This window comes from Acanthochromis polyacanthus, chromosome 8 (genome assembly GCF_021347895.1).
Source record: "Acanthochromis polyacanthus isolate Apoly-LR-REF ecotype Palm Island chromosome 8, KAUST_Apoly_ChrSc, whole genome shotgun sequence".
In the NCBI taxonomy this organism is placed as follows: Eukaryota; Metazoa; Chordata; class Actinopteri; family Pomacentridae; genus Acanthochromis; species Acanthochromis polyacanthus.
Window position 1 is genome coordinate 20,123,917 of NC_067120.1, and position 18,820 is coordinate 20,142,736.

Consider the following 18,820-nt stretch of genomic DNA (forward strand, 5'->3'; position numbering starts at 1 on the left):
CTGTCACTCATCATCACAGCTGCTAATGCTTCCAGGTTGTTTGCTGATCAGAGAAGCTGACAGGGAACTTTTGGCCTTAACGAAGTTGCTCCCAAGAGAAGATTGTTGAAATTAGAATCAACAACTAAGTTCCCATGACAAAATTCAGTACATAATGACTTTAATCAGGTGTGCGGAGAACACTGAAGCATTGATGGGTCTGCTGGGCGCTGAACTGAGTGGACAGCTGCTTTGAGCTTCCGTTATAATCAGCATATTAACTTCACTGCACCTCATAGGAATGCCGGTCTTCGTTGGTTCTTTACCTAAAATATAACTGGAATAAGCGTCTGATTGCAAATTTACCCCAGAAGTATCTTGCCATTTCATATTTTCTCTCAAAAACGGGCTAGAAAATAAGGCTGGTGTGATGTCTGCTTTTGACTGGCTGAAGACTCGAGGCTACAGCTACAACAGGCTCCTGTATGTGAGGCTGTAATGAGGGGCTCGAGTAGTTTTCAACACATTTCACTAAAGACCACAAAAGTGAGCCTCATAGCAGACTTAGAGTCAAAATCAAGATATACTGTAGGACACATCATCTAAAAGCCACAGATGTATAATTAAGTTTCTTGTCAATCCACCCCAAGGATTCATAGCATATTTAAAGTAAATTCCCAACAAATTTGTCCTCTGGTCACCATGGCTATTTGTTGAAATGTTTCAGTGTGGTCTGACAGACTGATAGTACCATCCCTAGAGCCAAAGGAATTTGATATCGAATATCAGTCTCCAGTTCCTAAAGCATAATAACACTGCTGCAGCACTGTCTAATATCAGATCACAATTAAAAACGGTAATGTTTCAAATGGCCATAAATGTGACTTTGTGCATTTAGTCCATTAGGTACAAATTGCATTTACTTGACATTACTGCTGGCATTTTTTTCTTACTTTATCTTTGTTCATTGATTTTTTATCACTTACAAGCAGACATGGCTTCAGCTCATTTCACAACCGGATGAAAATCAACTAGCAGAGACAGACAATCCATCCTAATGGACATTTCATCAGCTTCTGTTTGTCAAAGCTACACATTTACTTCATAGTACTGTGAATGTGCCTAACATTTTGTTTTGTGTTACATTCCCTCTGACCATCTGAGTTGAGAGTTACTAAATAACATCATTTTTAACCCTCTGAAGCCCAAAACCTACCGGTGTGTTAGAAAGGCATGTTAGCTTTCAAAAATCACCAAAAAAACCCCACAATTTATCAGAGCAAGAAACTATGATAAGAATCACTGGATTTTCAACTTTTGGACAGTCCTTGAACTACTCAACTGTGACGTGCCAACATAACCAGATCTAAGCTTAAAATCATGATATCTCATCAGAATCACGGGGCAGAGAGGCAGCAGCCAAAGCAAGTCATTCCAGACGTCCCTCCCCCTGGCAACGCTTTCCAGCTCTTACAGGGGGACCTGAGGCGTTCCGGGCCAGACGAGATACATAATCCCTCTAGTAGGTTCTGGGTCTACCCCGGGGTCTCCGCTCAGGTGGACGTGCTCGGAAGACCTCCAAAGGAAGTCTTCCTGGAGGCATCCAAATCAGATGTCCAAACCACCTCAACTGGCTCCTTTTGACGCGAAAAAGTAGCGGCTCTACTCCGAGCTCCCTCCGGGTGTCCGAGCTTCTCACCCTATCTCTAAGGCTGAGCCCAGCCACCCTACAGAGGAAATTCATTTCAACAGCTTGTACCCACAGTTTTGTTCTTTTGAGATCATGACCAGAGGTGAGGGAACGTAGATGACCTGGTAAATCGAGAGCTTTGCTTGGCGGCTCAGCTCAATCTTCACCACGACGGTGCGGTACAATGCCCACATTACTGCTGACGCTGCGCCAATCCTCCTGTTCTTCTTTTACTCCATTTTCCCATCACTCATGAACAAGATCCCAAGATACTTGAACTCCTACGCTTCGGGAAGCAATGGTTAAGCAGGATAAGCAGAAAAAAATAGCTCAATGGATGGATTTCGTCGAAGTCCCTTTATTCCACATGCTACATATCTCCTTTAACAATCAGCCAAAAATAAATAAGTTGCACATATAAAAACAAAAAAATTCTACACTATTTTTTTTCTTTTGTTCCAATTCATGGAATTATATCTGTCTCACTACACAGAAAACATTTTTGAATTCTCTCCTTCTAGTAATAGTTGTGCTGTTTCTGTAGAGGTAGAGAACTTTTTATCGCAGAGAAAAATGAGCCCACAATCACAAAATGTGTCAGAAGAAAAACAAAATTGCTTGGAGTTGCGAAATCTGGGAAACAACTAAACTTACACTGTGCTTTCCACCCCATCCATATGTTATTATTTATTTTATTTTATTGGTTTGATACCTCAACCAACGACTGCAATGTAGTACTGCAACTGACTTAAAGATGCATTTTTTTTCAAAGTGATCTGAAAAATATCCCCTTGATCTCAGGGAACAACATAAAGAATTACATATATATATATATATATATATATATATATATATGAAATATCACTTCCACTGCCAGAATAGAATTTATTCCTTTTATTGCAACATCTATGCACTTTATACCAGTTTCACTTGACAATACTCAATGTTTATTCAAACTGTGTCCTCCAGACAGGGTTTGTTTTTCAGGGTAAAGCAGAACATAAAAGCTGCTTGTTGACGCTGGAGTCGTGCAGATAAAACTTTCTCACCAGTGCATAAATGCATCTCTCTATAAATAAAAGTAAAGATGATGTCACGGTGCAAGACCAGATGTTCTCAAAGGAGACCTGTCCACCTCATTCCTCAAGGATCATAAACAGACCAGCAGACAGAGAATCACATAAAACTCCGCAAATAAAACCTAACAACAAGCACAGTAAGATGACTCCTGATTGCAACAGACACTCCAGTTCCCAGAAAGAGCGGGACAGATGGTCCAGCATTCCTCTTTCATTTTCTGTTCATGGGGAAGCTGCTGCACTTGACTTGGGCTAATGCTTACAGAAGTGTTGTAACAGCAGGGACACTGTGTTGGTGCGAGGTGTTACATGGTGTCATCTGAATGATTTAGGACGCTTACATTTTAAAACAGCTGCAGCGCGTTTTCTCATAGCCGAACACGATAATCCTGGGAGGACTTCACGCCTTCAGCACCAGCACGTCTCCGATTCCGCCATTAATGTGTTTTTCATGCCGAATTAGAACAAATATCACACGAGGACACGGCAGCATGGAGAATATATGTAATCTGCATTTTAAAGGGCTTGAAGTCTAATTATAATTGCAAATTGGCAACTTGACTCCTGGCCCTCTTTCGGCACAGATTCGGTTTGAACTGATCGTTAAAGGCTGCAGCCACTCAAATTCCATAATTTCTCATTGACGACTGTGTGTTATACCTGCATTGGTTAGAACGTAGCACAATTTCACATCCTTACCAGTCATAGTAGTAAGTAGTAGTAGCAGCAGTTATGTTAAGTTAATGAAATAATAGACAAAAAAATAAATCATTCATTAAAAAGGGGGTTGGTGAATGTCGGCTGATTAGTATGCACATCTGTGTCTGACAGTAAAAGGTGAAAATGGGTTGTCACAGGACCTCACTGCAGTATAAATTTGTTTCTTGCAGCCTGAATACATGTTCCTCCTACTTTCTTTTCGAGCTGAGGCCAGAGAATGCTTGAAAGTTGGTGCGACATAGTGTCCAAAAAAGATCTAAGTGAACAGCCGCTGCTGATGGCAGCACTTGAGTGCAGGATGAAAAGCTGCCTTAATAGACAAGAAAGAGATATTTAAGTGGTAAAAAGAGCTAATAGTGGAGTTGCATTCAGGTGCACGATCACGAGAGAAGTTCAACTTTTTCAGCTCCATATATCAGCCCACTCACCTCATGAATTGGGCATGAACGTCTGAAACAGAAAGCAGCCGTCAATTCAGACGGCAGAGAGGCGTGCGGGTTTTCAGATGCAGAAGCGTACGGACAAATACAGCCAGGCACCATCGACGTCATTCTCATCATTGCCAAGGAAAACCTTTTGGAAAACAATGATGCGAGGCTGCTCTGTCACAGCCAGGTGTTGTCCTTGATGTGCATTTATGTTTATTTAGTCAGATGACTGTGGGATCATACAATAGTGATTTATTTGATGGCCTCGAGCAGCTGCCAGGAATGAGTCACAATCGTAATTTTGAATGTGCTCTAATGACAAAAGGAGGAGAAAAATATGTAAATTAGTCAAACCAGATTCATATGTATTAACACTCCTCCAAAGCAACACATATGGACAAGCACAGTCTAATCTGACACTTTTATCAACATCGATTGTCTCTGATTCCGAAAACATGCGTTGCAAAAATAAAACTGTTTTCTAATCTCACACCTTGATGGTTTTGATTTTGGCAGGGGACATCGATTCAGTTCAAATCAACTTTTTATTTTTGCTTTTGTTTTTGGTTGTTGCTAGAGGTACGGAGCCGTACCCGTAGCCTGTGGACTACGGATACGGCACTTTCCATTTGCCAATCAGATACGCGAGATCTGGTCACGTGACTCCCGGTAGACGCTAGCGGTACGGACCCGTAGCATCGGTACTACAGGTACGGACCCTAAACCTAACCCTAACACTAACCCTAACCTTAACCTTTGCTTACCTTTCAACAGTTTGCAGTGGTTAGCAGCTTCTTGACTCGCGAGACTCGCGTACGGGTCCGTATCTGTCTGGCAAATGGAAAGTGCCGTATCCGTAGGCCACAGGCTATGGGTACGGTCCGTATCTGTAGACATTACCTTTTTTTTTACCTTGTTAATGTGTACATATGGTGTTTTTTTTTAGATCCTAGAAGACACAATATGACAGAAATAAGCAGTCAACAATGAGCAGCTTTAAATTACAGTACACTAATGACAGTCTAAAACACATGGATTCAGACTTTCAAGGTTTCATACATAACAAATGCAGGGAGCCAATTCTGTCAACTGGAAAGACGAATTATCCTCCTTTTTCAGAATCATTTAATTCAATTTAATATGCACTGTGTGGAGTAGTTTTACAGTGTTTGAGCAGAGTTTTGTAGTTGTTGTAGGTGAGCTGGTGTGCTGGAGCTGCAGTGAGAGGAAAGACAGGCAGGGACTTCATAGATCCACACGTTCTCGGGGAATTCTAGAGGATCTAAGCTAAAGGTGTTGATGATATATTTTCTTTTTTTTTATCAGGTAAACACTTCTAAATAAGGACCTTTGATATAAAAACATGTCTTTGAGGTGAAATTAGAGGGATTTTAAGAGTACAGGACTGTGATGGTGTAACTCCTTGGTTGTGGTTGGGGGATAAACATTCCATGGTTAAAATTTTTTTTTGACTCTGTGTGAAACAAGAAGCAGCCAGTGGTCCTCTGAGGCTCTGTGGCAACATCACAGTACTTCTGGGGCTTTTTTGTTTGTTTGTGTCGTTGTTTTTTTTTTGGTTAGTTTGAATAGAAATCTTTACAAAAAGCACTTAGAGCGCTAAAATGCTGTTTATCCACAGATAAGATTTTAAAATATAGGTGGCTTAAGTGCAGACGTGCTCTGAATTGTGGGTGTGATGCATTGCCTCTTTAAGGCAGACAATACAAAGACAGAAAGAGAGAGAGAGAGAGAGAGAGAGCTGGAGGGGAGGGTGGGGATGGTGGTGGGGGGGAAAGAGAGAAAAAGGAAGAGAGCGAAGTGAGAGCCAATAAGAGGCAGTGGGTGCAGACACACTCTGTTTGTGAAACCTTGTGGTGGAGAGTGAGGGGGTGGCAGAGTTAAAGAGAGAGAGAGAGAGAGAGGGGGGCACCACTGGAGAGAGGGAGAGGGAGAGATCAAAGTGAAGGAAGAGACAGAGGAGGAGAGGCGAGGATGAGAGATAGCAGCACTGCAGTGAGAGCGAGCGCCTTGCCTGCCTTTGCAACGAGTGTTTACTCCACTTTCCCTGAGAGCCGGTTATCTTCCCTCTGCGTGAGTCATGGAAGTGATTTACTGTAGGTGAGTGGAGCGGCGAGGAGCAGAAAAGCCACAGATCTGTTTGTGAGTCTGCACCATAGGGCAGGTAAGCTCGCTCTGCATCTCTTTGGATGTAATTTTCACAGTTTGGTCCTCCTGTCTGCCTTTTCTTTGCTGGGGAGGAGCAAACAACTTCTGTAGAGTTTGGGTCTTGTTGAGATTGTCTCTCCTCCTCCTACACGCCTCTCTAACAGACTTCATTCTCCTCATCTCTCCTCTCAGTTTAGTTTGTGCTCACCCCAGCTGTACAGTAGGACAGTGTAAAGTGTGAAAAGGCGTGCTACAGTTTCTCCGTGACAGTGTGAGCAGCGTTTAGTGCCTCCGTATTGACAGGCGGACTCAGTGGGGCTGAGGGCTGGAAGAGGATGAGAGGGAGATGAGTCAAATCTCCGCTTGAGGGACCTGGAGGGGAACAGCATCAGCGGTGATGATGCCGATCTGTACGAGAGCAGAGAAAGAGAAAAAAGATAATCCTGCACAAATAAGCCCTGGCTGCTTGTCAGATTTTACACTGCAGCTTCTTTTTTTGGTTTCGTAACACAGCGGAGGTAAAAAAAAAAAATGTATGCATCTAGATTGTGTGTGTGATAGGGAAACCACAGCGGGTGAGGAGCTGGATCTCTCCCTGGGCATCCCCCTCATGTCCACGCTGGCTGAGGTGTGCAGTCGGTGGCTTTTGGACGTGTTGAAGGCAGGTGATCAGAGATTTGTGGCTCGGCCTTCCTGAGTGACAGCTGAGCTCTATCACAGCTTTCATCGTGACTGAAGCTGGTAAACCGCAGCTGAGCTTGTGACACAAATCCCCGTCCCCTCAGCGATGAGGGAATAACCTGCCTTCATCTCACGGCTGGATTAGAGTGATTTACTGTTGCTCTCCGTCAGCCCGGGTGTGTTTGTGTGGGGTTTGACCTATAATGGCACCTAATGGCATCATATGTTATTTGCAAGAGGACACTGTCAAACGGGACGCTGTTGCCAGTCACATCCACTAGTAATATGGCAGTTGTTATTAATGTTAGCTCTCCTCATGACCCCCATCAAAACTACTACTGGCAGAAGTGCTGGACAAGAATTAATGGACCCCTTAAAATTAGAAATTACATTTATTGCAGGCTGGATTTACCGTCAGCCAGGATTTCCATCACTCTCTCTCTCCGTAAAGGACGACTCCAAGGGATATTTTTATCTTTGTTGGCTGGCCCACAAAGTAGTCCTCAACACAGGCCTTGATTGAATGTACAAAATATTAGGGTCATGGCCCTCACATCGATCTTCCAGCCCAATCTCCACATCCCGGTAGTCTCGCAACTTAAAAATCTTTTTCATTGATTTGCCTCATTTCTTTACCTGCATCAGGTCTGTTGTGACAGGTATAGATTAACTACGGGGAATCAATGAAGGAAAATGGCTTTTACCTGGATTGACCTCATTTGTGTGCTTTGTGGAAAGAGAAAGTGTCTCTGATAGAGTTTGTTGCTCAGTGTGTGAGCTGCCAGGGCCTTTCAAAACCTTAATCACCTTCTTTTAAATTCAAGTCATCCTATTAAAGTTGCAGCGATGCAGCCAAGTGAAATAGCTCAGTCTAAGCAGTCGATGAACAGGCAGGAACAATGTAGAGGAGAGGATGTATAGCTGGTAAACAAAATTAACAGCTCGAATCGAGACGGGTTTATGTGCAAACCTGTGTCATTATGTCAACGTCATAACCATCGAGCGCAAGACTAAACTCTGTAAACTTTTCAGAGCGTGCAGTGACAGTTTCGTATGGGAACAAGAAACGTCTGGAGCTTCCATCGTTGATTCCATTGGCACTCACTTCAAAACCAGCTTCAGTTGTTTTCTCCACGCAACTTGCAAGTCTGACGAGGAAGAAGAAACCGGTGATGCAAATCCTCTCAAGGTTGCAAAATATGTATTGTGAAAAAGATTCTGGCTTTGCAGGCTTTTGAGATTGGTTATGCACTTCTGAATCTGTTGCAGTGCATTTTAAAATCTCACCTGTTCGACTGCAACCTTATCTTTGAGAAGTTATGTTTAGAAACTATCGTGGAGGGTCAAGTCAGCTTACTGAGCAGAATTAAGTATTGGCCATGACATTACTAATCCATGTTTCTATGCACTCTAAAGCAGGATTTAACCACCTCCTCTGGTTAAAAGGTTCACATCTCTTTTACCTTCAGTGAAATTCAGCATCAGGAGCTGTGTTTCCGTAATGTATTTCCATTTGTATTTCTGAGGTTTTGATTAGAAAAAGTTCTGTAAGATTTGAATAGACTTTTCTACGTTTGTTTGAGTTTTTGCTTCTGAAAAGTGCTAATGTACATAATGGGAGATAGAAGCATCCATCCATTATCTATACAACGCTTAATTCTCATTAGGATCGCAGGGGGGTGCTGGAGTCTATCCTAGCTATCTTATGGCAAAATCAGGGAACACCCTGGACTGGTTGCCAGTCTGTCGCAGAGCTTTATTTACAGACAATCACTCATGCACAATTTAGAATCATCAATTAATCTCGGCATGTTTTTGGACTGTGGGAGGAAGCCGGAGCACCCAGAGAAAACCAACACATGCACAGGGAGAACATGTAAACTCCATGCAGAAAGATCCGGGGAAAGCCGGGACACGAATCGGGGTTCTTCTAGCTGCAAAGCGAAAGTGCTAACCAGCCAACAGTGCTAACACTGTGCAGCCCAGATAGAAGTACCTTTATCAAATAAGTTCAACATAGCAAACCTGTTCACACTTCCTTCGCCTCCAGACAGCATGAAACATCAACAGGACATGAAAGAATAATTACAACTTTCCTGGTTGAAAAGAATTCCCGAAGGCTTCTTTTCATTTTGAGCTCATAGATGACCAACTTTTGTTTCTTCTGCTTTGTTGTATTTAAGTGGTTGGCAAAAAACGATTTTTTTTCTTGGTTTCTTGTACTCTGTTTATTTGCCAGTCATGCATAGCGTATCCAAACACCGCCACCTTCTGACGACACTACACAGCCTTGTTTTTTCGCTCCAAAGCAGTGGGTCCTGGAAGTCATCAAAAGATTTGAGATGTTTCTTATGAAAATTTATAAGTTGTCCCTGAAATTAAATTCAACCACCATCCCTATCAAAACATTCTCTATATGCAGCAATCCAGTGCTCCCAGCGCTACTACAACACTTAACGCTGAGGAGTCCTGTTATGTATAAATGTCAAGCACCATCTGTGATGAGCGCTGAATCTCTTACACTTTATTGAAACGGCAACCTTTCAACATGAATTTCATTTTGGGGAAGAGGAAGAAGCCACAGGAGGACAAATCTGGTGAGTAAAGCGGAGAGAGATGATTGTGGTGGAATCGCTGCTCACAGTGCACTGGAACACCGGCGTGCCATCGAGACACAGCTCAGGCTGTTTGTGTGGAACGTTCTCCTCAGACACTTCAGGATGCTACAGTAGAATTCAGCCTCGTCAGTTTTACTCTGGGGAATTAATTCATGATGTACAACCCTGTGAATGTTGAAGAATTAATGAGCATGTTCCTGGTGTTTCTTACCTGACACGTCTTACCGAGTTGGAAACTGCTGCTGTTCCACTATGAAAACCGTTGTTTCTTCTCTGGGTGGGAGCTGTAGACTCACCATCAGTAAAGGTTGGATCAATGAAGCTGCTCACTGACACAAAATCTGTTGTTTGTTTTCTGCTACAATTGATGGAGAAATTGCAAACGCACATCTGCCAGCAGTTGCAAAAACATCTGCAGCACAGGTCCTGCTGTTGACTGCACTCTGCTCTGTTGCAACCTCAATCATGACAGTTGCTTCTCACACGTCTCATGCATGACACCATGACAGCTCTGGACACGTGCCCTGCAGACAGAGTTTTTTAAATGAACCCTCGTATATGGAAGCAGGACAGGGGGCACTAGATGTAGTAGGAAGTGCTGGATCTGTAAGCAACATGAAGAGCACCTCTGCAGCACTGCAAGGAATGTTAGAGAGTTCATTAAAGAAAGCTTTGGCAAAGATGATAGCCAATTGAGCTTTGACTATGAAAAATAACTACACTGACATTACTTTTTCAGTATTTAAACAAAGCAACAATATTTCTTAAGCCTTATATTTCATTCTGCCAAAGTCACCTAAATCTAACTACAAACAGGAATCTTGCTGGACAGAAAATGTCGGTCTTGAAGCCGAAACCCTACACAGTGTTCCGCAAAATTTAAATGCTAGAGTCTAATCATTTTTTTTTGTGGAAACAGGGTTGTAAATTGAATAAAATTTTTCCTATTAGTGAACCTTCAGACAAATCACAATCTTGAATTTATAAGAATCAGTTGTAAATTTAGTATCAACAAATGTACTCTCCAGTTGGTGAAACTCTAATGTACCTGCTGGCACAAACAAAACACAAAAAAACTAGTTTGAAACAACATTCAAAGGCAACGGATAAGTGGGCAACTCGATTAAAAAGCTTGTCAGAAAGAACTGCAGAAACTTTGAAAATGTCGATTCACGTCAGAACAATAGAGCGTTTTGTTATTTCTCGGCTGTCAGTAATCTGTCCCCTTTTCAGCTTTCCTGTCTGTAAAATAAAGTATGAAAAATATGGAAGGTGGGTGGACCGTGTACTTTTAAGCAAGCAAGCAAAGTCTACACGGCCATCTGCTTGCACCAGAATTTTCTTTTAATCAAGGCTGCAGCCTCACAAGAAGCACTCCCTCTCTCACTCCTGCTATTTAGCATCTTGTATTAGGCGGAAGCAGAACACACAGCATAACATGTTAGCTACATTGAATCCAAGCACGGTGCAATAAACAGATGCTGCATTTGACAAATTAGTGAGAGATTTGCTGTCCGTTGCTTGGTTTCAACACTTCTCGGGCAATTTTATTTTTAGAATTTTTCTTACACATTACTAGTGAGTGGTCTTTCTGAATTCCAAAAAAAAAAAAAAAAAAAAAAAAGGTTTGTACAATTACCAACTGTTATAGTTATTACATATCTTAAAGCAAAGCATGTTTAAACAAAAAATGTTTTTCCTATAAACCCTAACAGAAAGGTTTCTAAGCATAACCATATTGTGTTTTGGTTTGGCTTTAAACTGACATACGGTATTTATTTATGTATATTTGACAACAATATGTGGCTGTCATACTAAATCAAATTAAGATTCACTGGTTTCTGTTTGTGAAATGCTCATCTAATACAATATGGGCTGTGAAATGCATCTGAGATGCTATAAAGTGTAAAATGTATATTTGATAGTCTGTCAAACTGTGCTGACACTTTCTACACACTTGACTACATATATATACAAATTACAAATGTGCATGTTGTGATAGAAAGCAGCCCCGATTTTGAACTAACGAGACAACAGTGTTGCAGAGATGGTCGATAATGAGCCTCTTCTGTCTGGGCACAGATGCAGTGTTTTGGAAAAGAGCATTTTCATCGGAGGATGTTCTGTTTGTGAAAGTGTAACGCTTAAGTCTGACTGAACATGCAGTCCTCCGTCTCTAATGGACAGACAGTTCATTAGAGGATGTGTGGATGAAAAAGCATCACAGTCTTTTGAATTATAAAACGACACGTGCCACCTTTTATTCATCTTCTGTCCTTTCTGTTTCTTTTCAGGCCGTCTCATTTTGTGATTGAGGATCCATGCCAGCCCAGAGAGCAAACAGCAGAAACCTTCCCACTAACAGCAAGCAAACTGACAACATCAGCAGGCAGGTACGAGCTTTGTATTGTTAAGGTTTGTAGCTTGTTACCTCGGACTCTTCTTTGCAGTCACAGATCAGCGTGTGAAGCATTTTCTCACACTTGTGAGAGTTTCAGTCGAAAGCAAATGGATTTCTCTTTGTTGGTTTATGAAGACGTCATCCAAGAGGCTTCTTCAGTTGTAAGTGATTAATGGAGACTTCCAGATATACCAATATGTTGTCATCCCTAAATCACATGGCTAATGGACCCATTAATGATTACAGATTCAATGCCTGGAGAGGTTGAAATGGTTGTGAAACTGCCAGGTCAGGGACTCAAGACATTAATGGATGTGAAACTTCAGTACTGCATTATAAGTACTGGATAAGTGTTGTCCTCAAAAAATGGTCCCTTATCTTCTAGAAGTAGTGGACTGCTGAGACAAGATGTTAGGTGGACTGATCTGTCCACACTCTGGACAGAAAAGTCAGATAGTTTGAGAGACAATGAAAGGAAGCATCTATATTAAGATGGAACAACCATCTTAAAACAGACGAGGGAGTCTAGGACACCACTTCTCAGGTACTTCTAATGCAGTCTTAAGACCTGTTTCCATAAAGTTTCACCATCATCACAACCATTCATACCTCAGTGCATGTAAGTCTTGGCTAAATGGGTTATTACCTTGTGGTTTAGGAGGGACAGTATATATATGGGACTCCCCATTGGTCAGATAGAACAGCCTCTTGGATGAGAGGTGAAACGTTTTCCATAACCAAAAATATAAGCTTAGTTTCCTTCTACTGAAGCTCCTAGGATTACCAAGACCAGGAAGACTGACAATCTACACAGACTTTTCTCACACTGTTTTCAAATTAGTTTCAGTCGCACATTCTAGTTATTGCCACAAATGCGACTCTTGTCATCGGAACAGCAGCAGCGTTAGTTATCAGTCTGAGTCATCATTTCATCCAAATGTGACAATTCACAGCTTTAATTGTATGCAGATCTGGAACTGGAAAGGGAGAGCAGCAGACTTTTATTTTCCTCTTAATCTACAGTGATTCCCCACGGACTGTGCATTGATTGTGACTCTTTTCAAAAGCACTGTGCTCATACAGTATATCACTTTTTGTTGGCAGTACAGAGAGCGTGTAACCATAACTGTACTGTATGTTGTTCCTATGTTGGAATGTCAACTAGATTCTTAAATTATTTATGCGCATTCATACCACAGAATCAACATTTTAAATATCACAGTTATTGTCATTACCAGTAAATCAGAACACCCATATCCAGAAGAATTATTTCTGTCTCAATAACAGAAACTTTCACAATTAAAAACTTTTCTGTGGTTTTGACTCCAACATGAGCATTAAAAATTCATGTGAACTGCTGCTGCTGATCCACTGCAGCACGTCTGCACAACTGGGCTTCTGAAGAGCAATAATCACTTCGATCTATTTCCGTCTATTTTCACTGCAAAACAGGACAATGTTTTGATGTAAACATTATTGATGGTGACAAGGTGAGTGTCTGTGTTTGATGCAGATGCTGTCGAATGTGTTCAGAGAGCAGAGACTGTTTACAGGTACAGATCTGCAACTTACCACTCTGAATCGCAAACAAAATTTCCTCAGGGTGTGATTTTAACTTTTGACCTCCATGGATTTCCTGGAAGGAAGGAATTCAGAAACAGTCGATTCTGCAGTAATACTGAGGAGATGAATCTCTCTCTCTCTTTTTTTTTGCTGAGAGTTAAATCAGAAGATTGATGTCACAATATGAAGCTACAACCAGCAGCCAAGCATAAGGACCTGAAACATTTAAAGTTAAATAAATAAAATGAAACTTATTTCTATCTAAAAAAATTTTTTAAATGCTGTTAGATGTCAATATATGTTGTTAAGTTTTCATTTTTTCTTTAGCTTCATTCGTTTCTTTCTCAACAACATGAAAACACAACATGCAGCTGCTCTCCACTGTGGTCCAGTGGCTACTTATCACAGCTGATCAAACTAGTTCTCTCAGCAGAAAATCAAACAAAACAGGATATGACAGGCTGGGTATTGTCAGATAATCTGCAATTCATTTGTAATTCAAACCCAAACCAAACAGATTCATGTTCTTTGTTTCAAAATCAAAAACTGAAAAAAAATAAATGTAAGCGTCTGACTCATAAAAACAATGAAGTGTGGTTCATTTATGATTTTTGGGTTCTTTTTCTTTTTCCATATTTTGTTTGGAAACCAAAAATGAAAACCATGTGGGTTTGAATTTAAATATTTAACCAAAAAATGAAATCATGTGATCTATTTGTTTTTTGTTTCAAACCAAAAAAGAAGGAAAGATCCATCCATCTATCCAATCTATGATAATCTGATAAAACCCAGACCTGTGATCTTCTGGCTTCATATTTCACATTGCTGAAATAGAATTTTCTTTTCATTGTGGGATTAGATAAAACACACTGTCAAATAACGACAGACATCTTTTCTTTGATAAAGTCTCGTTCCATGAGTCCGATAGTAGCATTTCCTCTCAAGGTTGTTGTTTCCATGCTGACGATTAACAGGCAGATTTAGTCCTCATTCAGCGTGTTCCCTACTGATGTGTTGAGGCATGTTGTTGTGATCAATGCCAAGTCGTTCCTGATGAAGATCACCATAATAAGCACTTGAATCCTCACAGGAAATAACAGCTGCCTGCCTTCCTTTCTTTTGGCCACCGCTCCCTGTTCATTATTCAGTCACACATGAAGAGCTCAGTCCCAGAATGACCCAGACACAAAATGAGGCACCCATGCTCCAATACATAAGGCAACCAAGGGTTTAAGACTCTTATTCTCTAACGTATGCATGCAAAGAAAAACACACTGACTTCTTTTGTTCTGCTATTGTCTTCGCTTTGGCTTTAGTGAGAGCCTCCTCTGCAAAACAACTGTCAAACGGAGTTTAATTGGAGAAGCATGAAGAAGTAAAGGCATCTCAACTTAACCACGTGCTTAAGTGTGAGAGACGTATTACAAAATAAAACCCCTAAAAGCTCAAATCTTTTAATAATGCCGGATTCTATATTTTCTCTACAGTTAACTAATCCCATGATAAAAACCTAAACCACTCATGGACTGAACTGATAAATCTTGTTCCTCTGAGATGCAGAGCTCCACTGTTGTCAAAAACACTATTAAAACCACATCAGCATGGCAGGAAGTGATATGTTCCTTCATTACCACACACACACACACACACACACACACACACACACACACACACACACACACACACACACACACACACGTCTGGTTCTGCTATTTCCGTGGGGACTTACCATTGACTCCCATTCATATCTAACCCCTAACCCTTACCCTTACCCTAACCTTAACCAACACCAAAACAATGTCAAACCCTAAAGAAACGTTTTTGCACTTTTACTTTTTTCAGTAACAACAACATGGCCAAGAAAACACTGTTTTCATTTGTGGGGACCCAAATGAGGTCCCCACAAATGACATGTTTTTTGGTTTTCCTATAGTTGTGGGGACATTTGGGCCCCACAAGTATAGCCAGAACCTGGGCACACACACACACACACACACACACACACACACACACACACACACACACACACACACACTGCGGCTGATTCTGGCTGTTCACTTGTTTTAGGAAATTATAATTTTTTAAAGAAATATTATGAGTGAGTTTTTTTTAAATAGATTTAATAGATAGGGGTGCACAGGCCTGGGGCTGAGTGCCACGGAAGGTTTGGAAGGTCAGAAAACTACTGGACGATGAGCTACTGCTGGGAGCAATGAGCTCATTTCTAATGGTTATAGAATAAACAGTTTTTATTCAAAAGTCAAAGATAGCTTGCAAAAAGCTGCACTGCTGCAATCAACTCGTCTCTCCTGTCGTATGTTAGCGCTGCAGCTACGCTTACTTAATCATATCGGAACTTTTCCATCTATAAAAAGTCCAAAAATAGAAATGGTTGTTAAATTGCTTGTGTTATCGTTATAACTTTCTTTCTTTCTACAGTTATGGAAATCTGTGGACACATTTCTACATTTAAAAAGAAAAATTCTGGAGTTGTTCTTAAAGTTGCGGATGTGTTTTCTGTGTTACTCAGTGAATTTAATAATCATGTCAGCACTAACTCAGGGTTTTAAAATGTCTTTTTTTTTTTTTTTTGTTAGTGGAGTACTATAGATTCAAACATTAATGCGTCTTCCTGCCAGTTGCGGATTAGTTTAGTTCATCATTTCCAGCTCAGCTCAGAGTCTTAGTGAACTTTTGCCTTGAAGTGCAGGATGAGGGTCAAAGGAAAGCATCTTCAACAATACGTCTGTTGTCTCTGGCAGATTAGAGTTTTTCTTTTTTCGTTTCACTTGTGTTTCAAAGGCGTTTGATCTGCCTCCCTTTAACTTTTGACAACTTAGCAGAGGAAGTCCTACATCAGTCCCACAAGGCTTAATTATCCCTCCAACTGATAACAACCTGGTAAGAGAGGAGGTCGGCCAGAATGAGAACAGGAACCAAGGGCGGAAAGAGATGGTAGGATTAATGTAGATTGTCTGATATTACCTGGCTTCTGATCAAAAGACTGTGTTGGCAGGCGGAGCGCATAATCCTCCCAATTTCTCTTGTCAGTGCCAAAAACCTCTGGTACTGTGTAGCTCAATGGACAGAGCAAGACAGCGCTGACCAACCTGCTCCCAACAGGACGTCTAATGCTTCTGTAAAAGCAGCCATGAATCACTTTAAGGACTTCGTCAGAATGATACAAGTCAAGGAGGCTCCTAACCTCTGAGGTCTGGAGCAGGATGACTTTTTCCAATTGTGGAGCTTTATTAACATTAGTATATTTTCTCAGAGCTTTTTGCTGTATTTTAACAACTCCGTCCATTTTAGTTCTATTATCTGTGGATGTTTTAGTATGCAGAGACAAAGATTCTCTTTTCTTCATCATTATCTTTTCCTCTTCTGAAGTGCATCTTGGCAGCTATAAGTCTGCTCTAAGTTCTTAGAACTGGTATTGGGGGTTTTGGCTCAAGGACATTTTAACAATTTGTCTCAAAGGAAAAGACAAAAGTGATGTTTTAAAGAGAGAAGGATTCAAAAGACACAAGAATGACGGAAGTTTGGATGACTTCCTAGGAGCATTAAGATTTATGTGGCATTTTAATGTCATAATTGAATGTGCTATTTTTAAAAATCCAAATCACAAAATTAGATTGGTTGATTGATCCTTCACCATTCCCACTTTCTTTTACAGACAAAATTCAGTGAAATTATGCTCCCAGAAATGAAGACTAAAACAAACACTTGTTTTGCAGGTGTTCTAAACGGCCCAGTGCTGGTGAATGCAGAGAGGAGCAGACACACAACGGTCAGTGCTTTTCACTCGGTTTTTATTTAGAGAACACTTGAAACTTGTTAAAGTGAGACTAAAATCACTGTGCTACAGCTTCACTGATAAAAAGAGAAGAGTAGGGCCAATCATAAGGCCTTCAAAACCCTCAATAAAAATCCTTGTTCTCACAAAAGGGGAGCTCGCTGTGCAATCAGGCACGTCTTTATGTCCTCCACAGCTCTAAAACTACTCGCTAGCAGGTGCGGTATTGTCAGCCGATGGCACAGATGTGGGCAAGAAGAATCCAATCAATAGAATGATATGAAGTGTGGTTTTCAAACCTCCTCTTTAAAGTTGGAACATACAGATATGTGCTTTCAGCTTCACAAAAAGGTGATTTGTTTTGTGTGGAATTAGAATCTGGCTTGAAAAGCAGCAAATGTGTCCTCTAACAGAGATGTCAGAAAGCTAAGCTGCTTAACAGGCAGAAAAAGCAGCTGTTGGAGTTCATACTTCACAGAGCTAATCTGGTCCTAAAAAGAAACCTACTTATAATGTTGTCATAATATCAAACAGCAATCATGTTCAGTTATTATATCATCATAATGGATACTTCTGACATTAGTTTAAGTGTCTATTGTTGGCTGGAATAACCCTAGAAACATTCCTCCCGTGTCATCCTCCTCCACACTGAAGGTTAACTTTTAGAGACGATCTCAAATGATGATATATGATGAGATGAGATATTAGAAGAGGTGAGCTGAGCGTCCATGTCTAATGATTCAAAGATCCGCTTTCACCTCTGTTGGAAAAAGTAATTATGACAAAGTCACGTGTGCCTGGAGGATGGCAACAGGATGAGTAGAACTTCAAAGAAACACACCCTCCATGATCAGACATCAGGCTGAACTCAGCATCCTTTGTGATGCTGTTGAAACAGGAGTGTAGTGCAAAGCAAGGGAGCAATAATTTAGCTGTGTAAACTAATGGGATATTGCTAGGGAAAGGGAAAAGATGTTTTATTTTGATAGAGGAGTTGGGGGGATTGTTCAATAACCTGGGAGCTTAGTGTGGTGGCTCTGGTCATTGACATCTTGACTGTAAATAACCCCCTAACTCCCAGCTAATCCAAAAACGAGCAAAGAGGTGAGTCAGAGGTGGAGCCACGCAAATATCACAAGGTACTTGATTGCCTGTGAAGGCACCAACTCGTCCCTCGAAGCAGTCAGAACTTTAATTGTGCATAACTCTAAGCCTTAATTAGTTCTTGAGCAGCTTTTGGGGTGTCGAGAGACGCAAGTGTTTGTGTTATAATGACAGAGGTGCAATCAAAAGGTTCCCATTCAGTTCCTGTTGCGCACAAACGGACCGCAGCACAAAGCATGTGCACACAACAGGGAAAAGCAGTAGCTCATGAGTCGTGATTCTGCATGACTTTGCACGTTCAACATCAGGACCGATGATTATTCAAAATATAGAAATTAACTCTGCTGAAGAGATGGACACCCAGTCCAACATCTAGTGTTGCTGTTCAGCTGGGTTGATATTTGGTGATTGTAATTTTCATCAAACCATTCAGCGACCCTTCATGCCCTATAAATGAGGACATTGTCATCCTGGAAGAGACCTCTCCCATCAGGATAGAAATGTCTCATCACGGGACAAAGGTGATCACTCAGCACTACTTTGTATTGATTTAAAGGTGATTTTTCCCTCTAAAGGGGACAAGTGGAAGTGCCAA

The 18,820-nt window shown here is 41.1% G+C and overlaps 1 protein-coding gene across 6 annotated transcripts in view; it reads left to right on the forward strand.

The window, feature by feature from the left end:
• The first annotated feature begins 5,710 nt into the window (after positions 1 to 5,710).
• Positions 5,711 to 18,820, forward strand: part of LOC110968331 (alpha-1,3-mannosyl-glycoprotein 4-beta-N-acetylglucosaminyltransferase C-like) — a 56,397-nt gene continuing 43,287 nt past the window's right edge. The window contains exons 1-3 of one of the 6 annotated variants that reach the window (XM_051951775.1): positions 5,711 to 6,078; positions 11,656 to 11,750; positions 17,063 to 17,115. In XM_051951775.1, coding sequence (XP_051807735.1) covers positions 11,683 to 11,750; positions 17,063 to 17,115 — 121 coding nt within the window. In that variant the 5' untranslated portion in view covers positions 5,711 to 6,078; positions 11,656 to 11,682. Of the gene's footprint in view, positions 6,079 to 11,655; positions 11,755 to 17,062; positions 17,116 to 18,820 lie in introns of all 6 variants that reach the window. The other 5 variants (XM_051951774.1, XM_051951776.1, XM_051951778.1 and 2 more) reach the window with 5 other exon arrangements.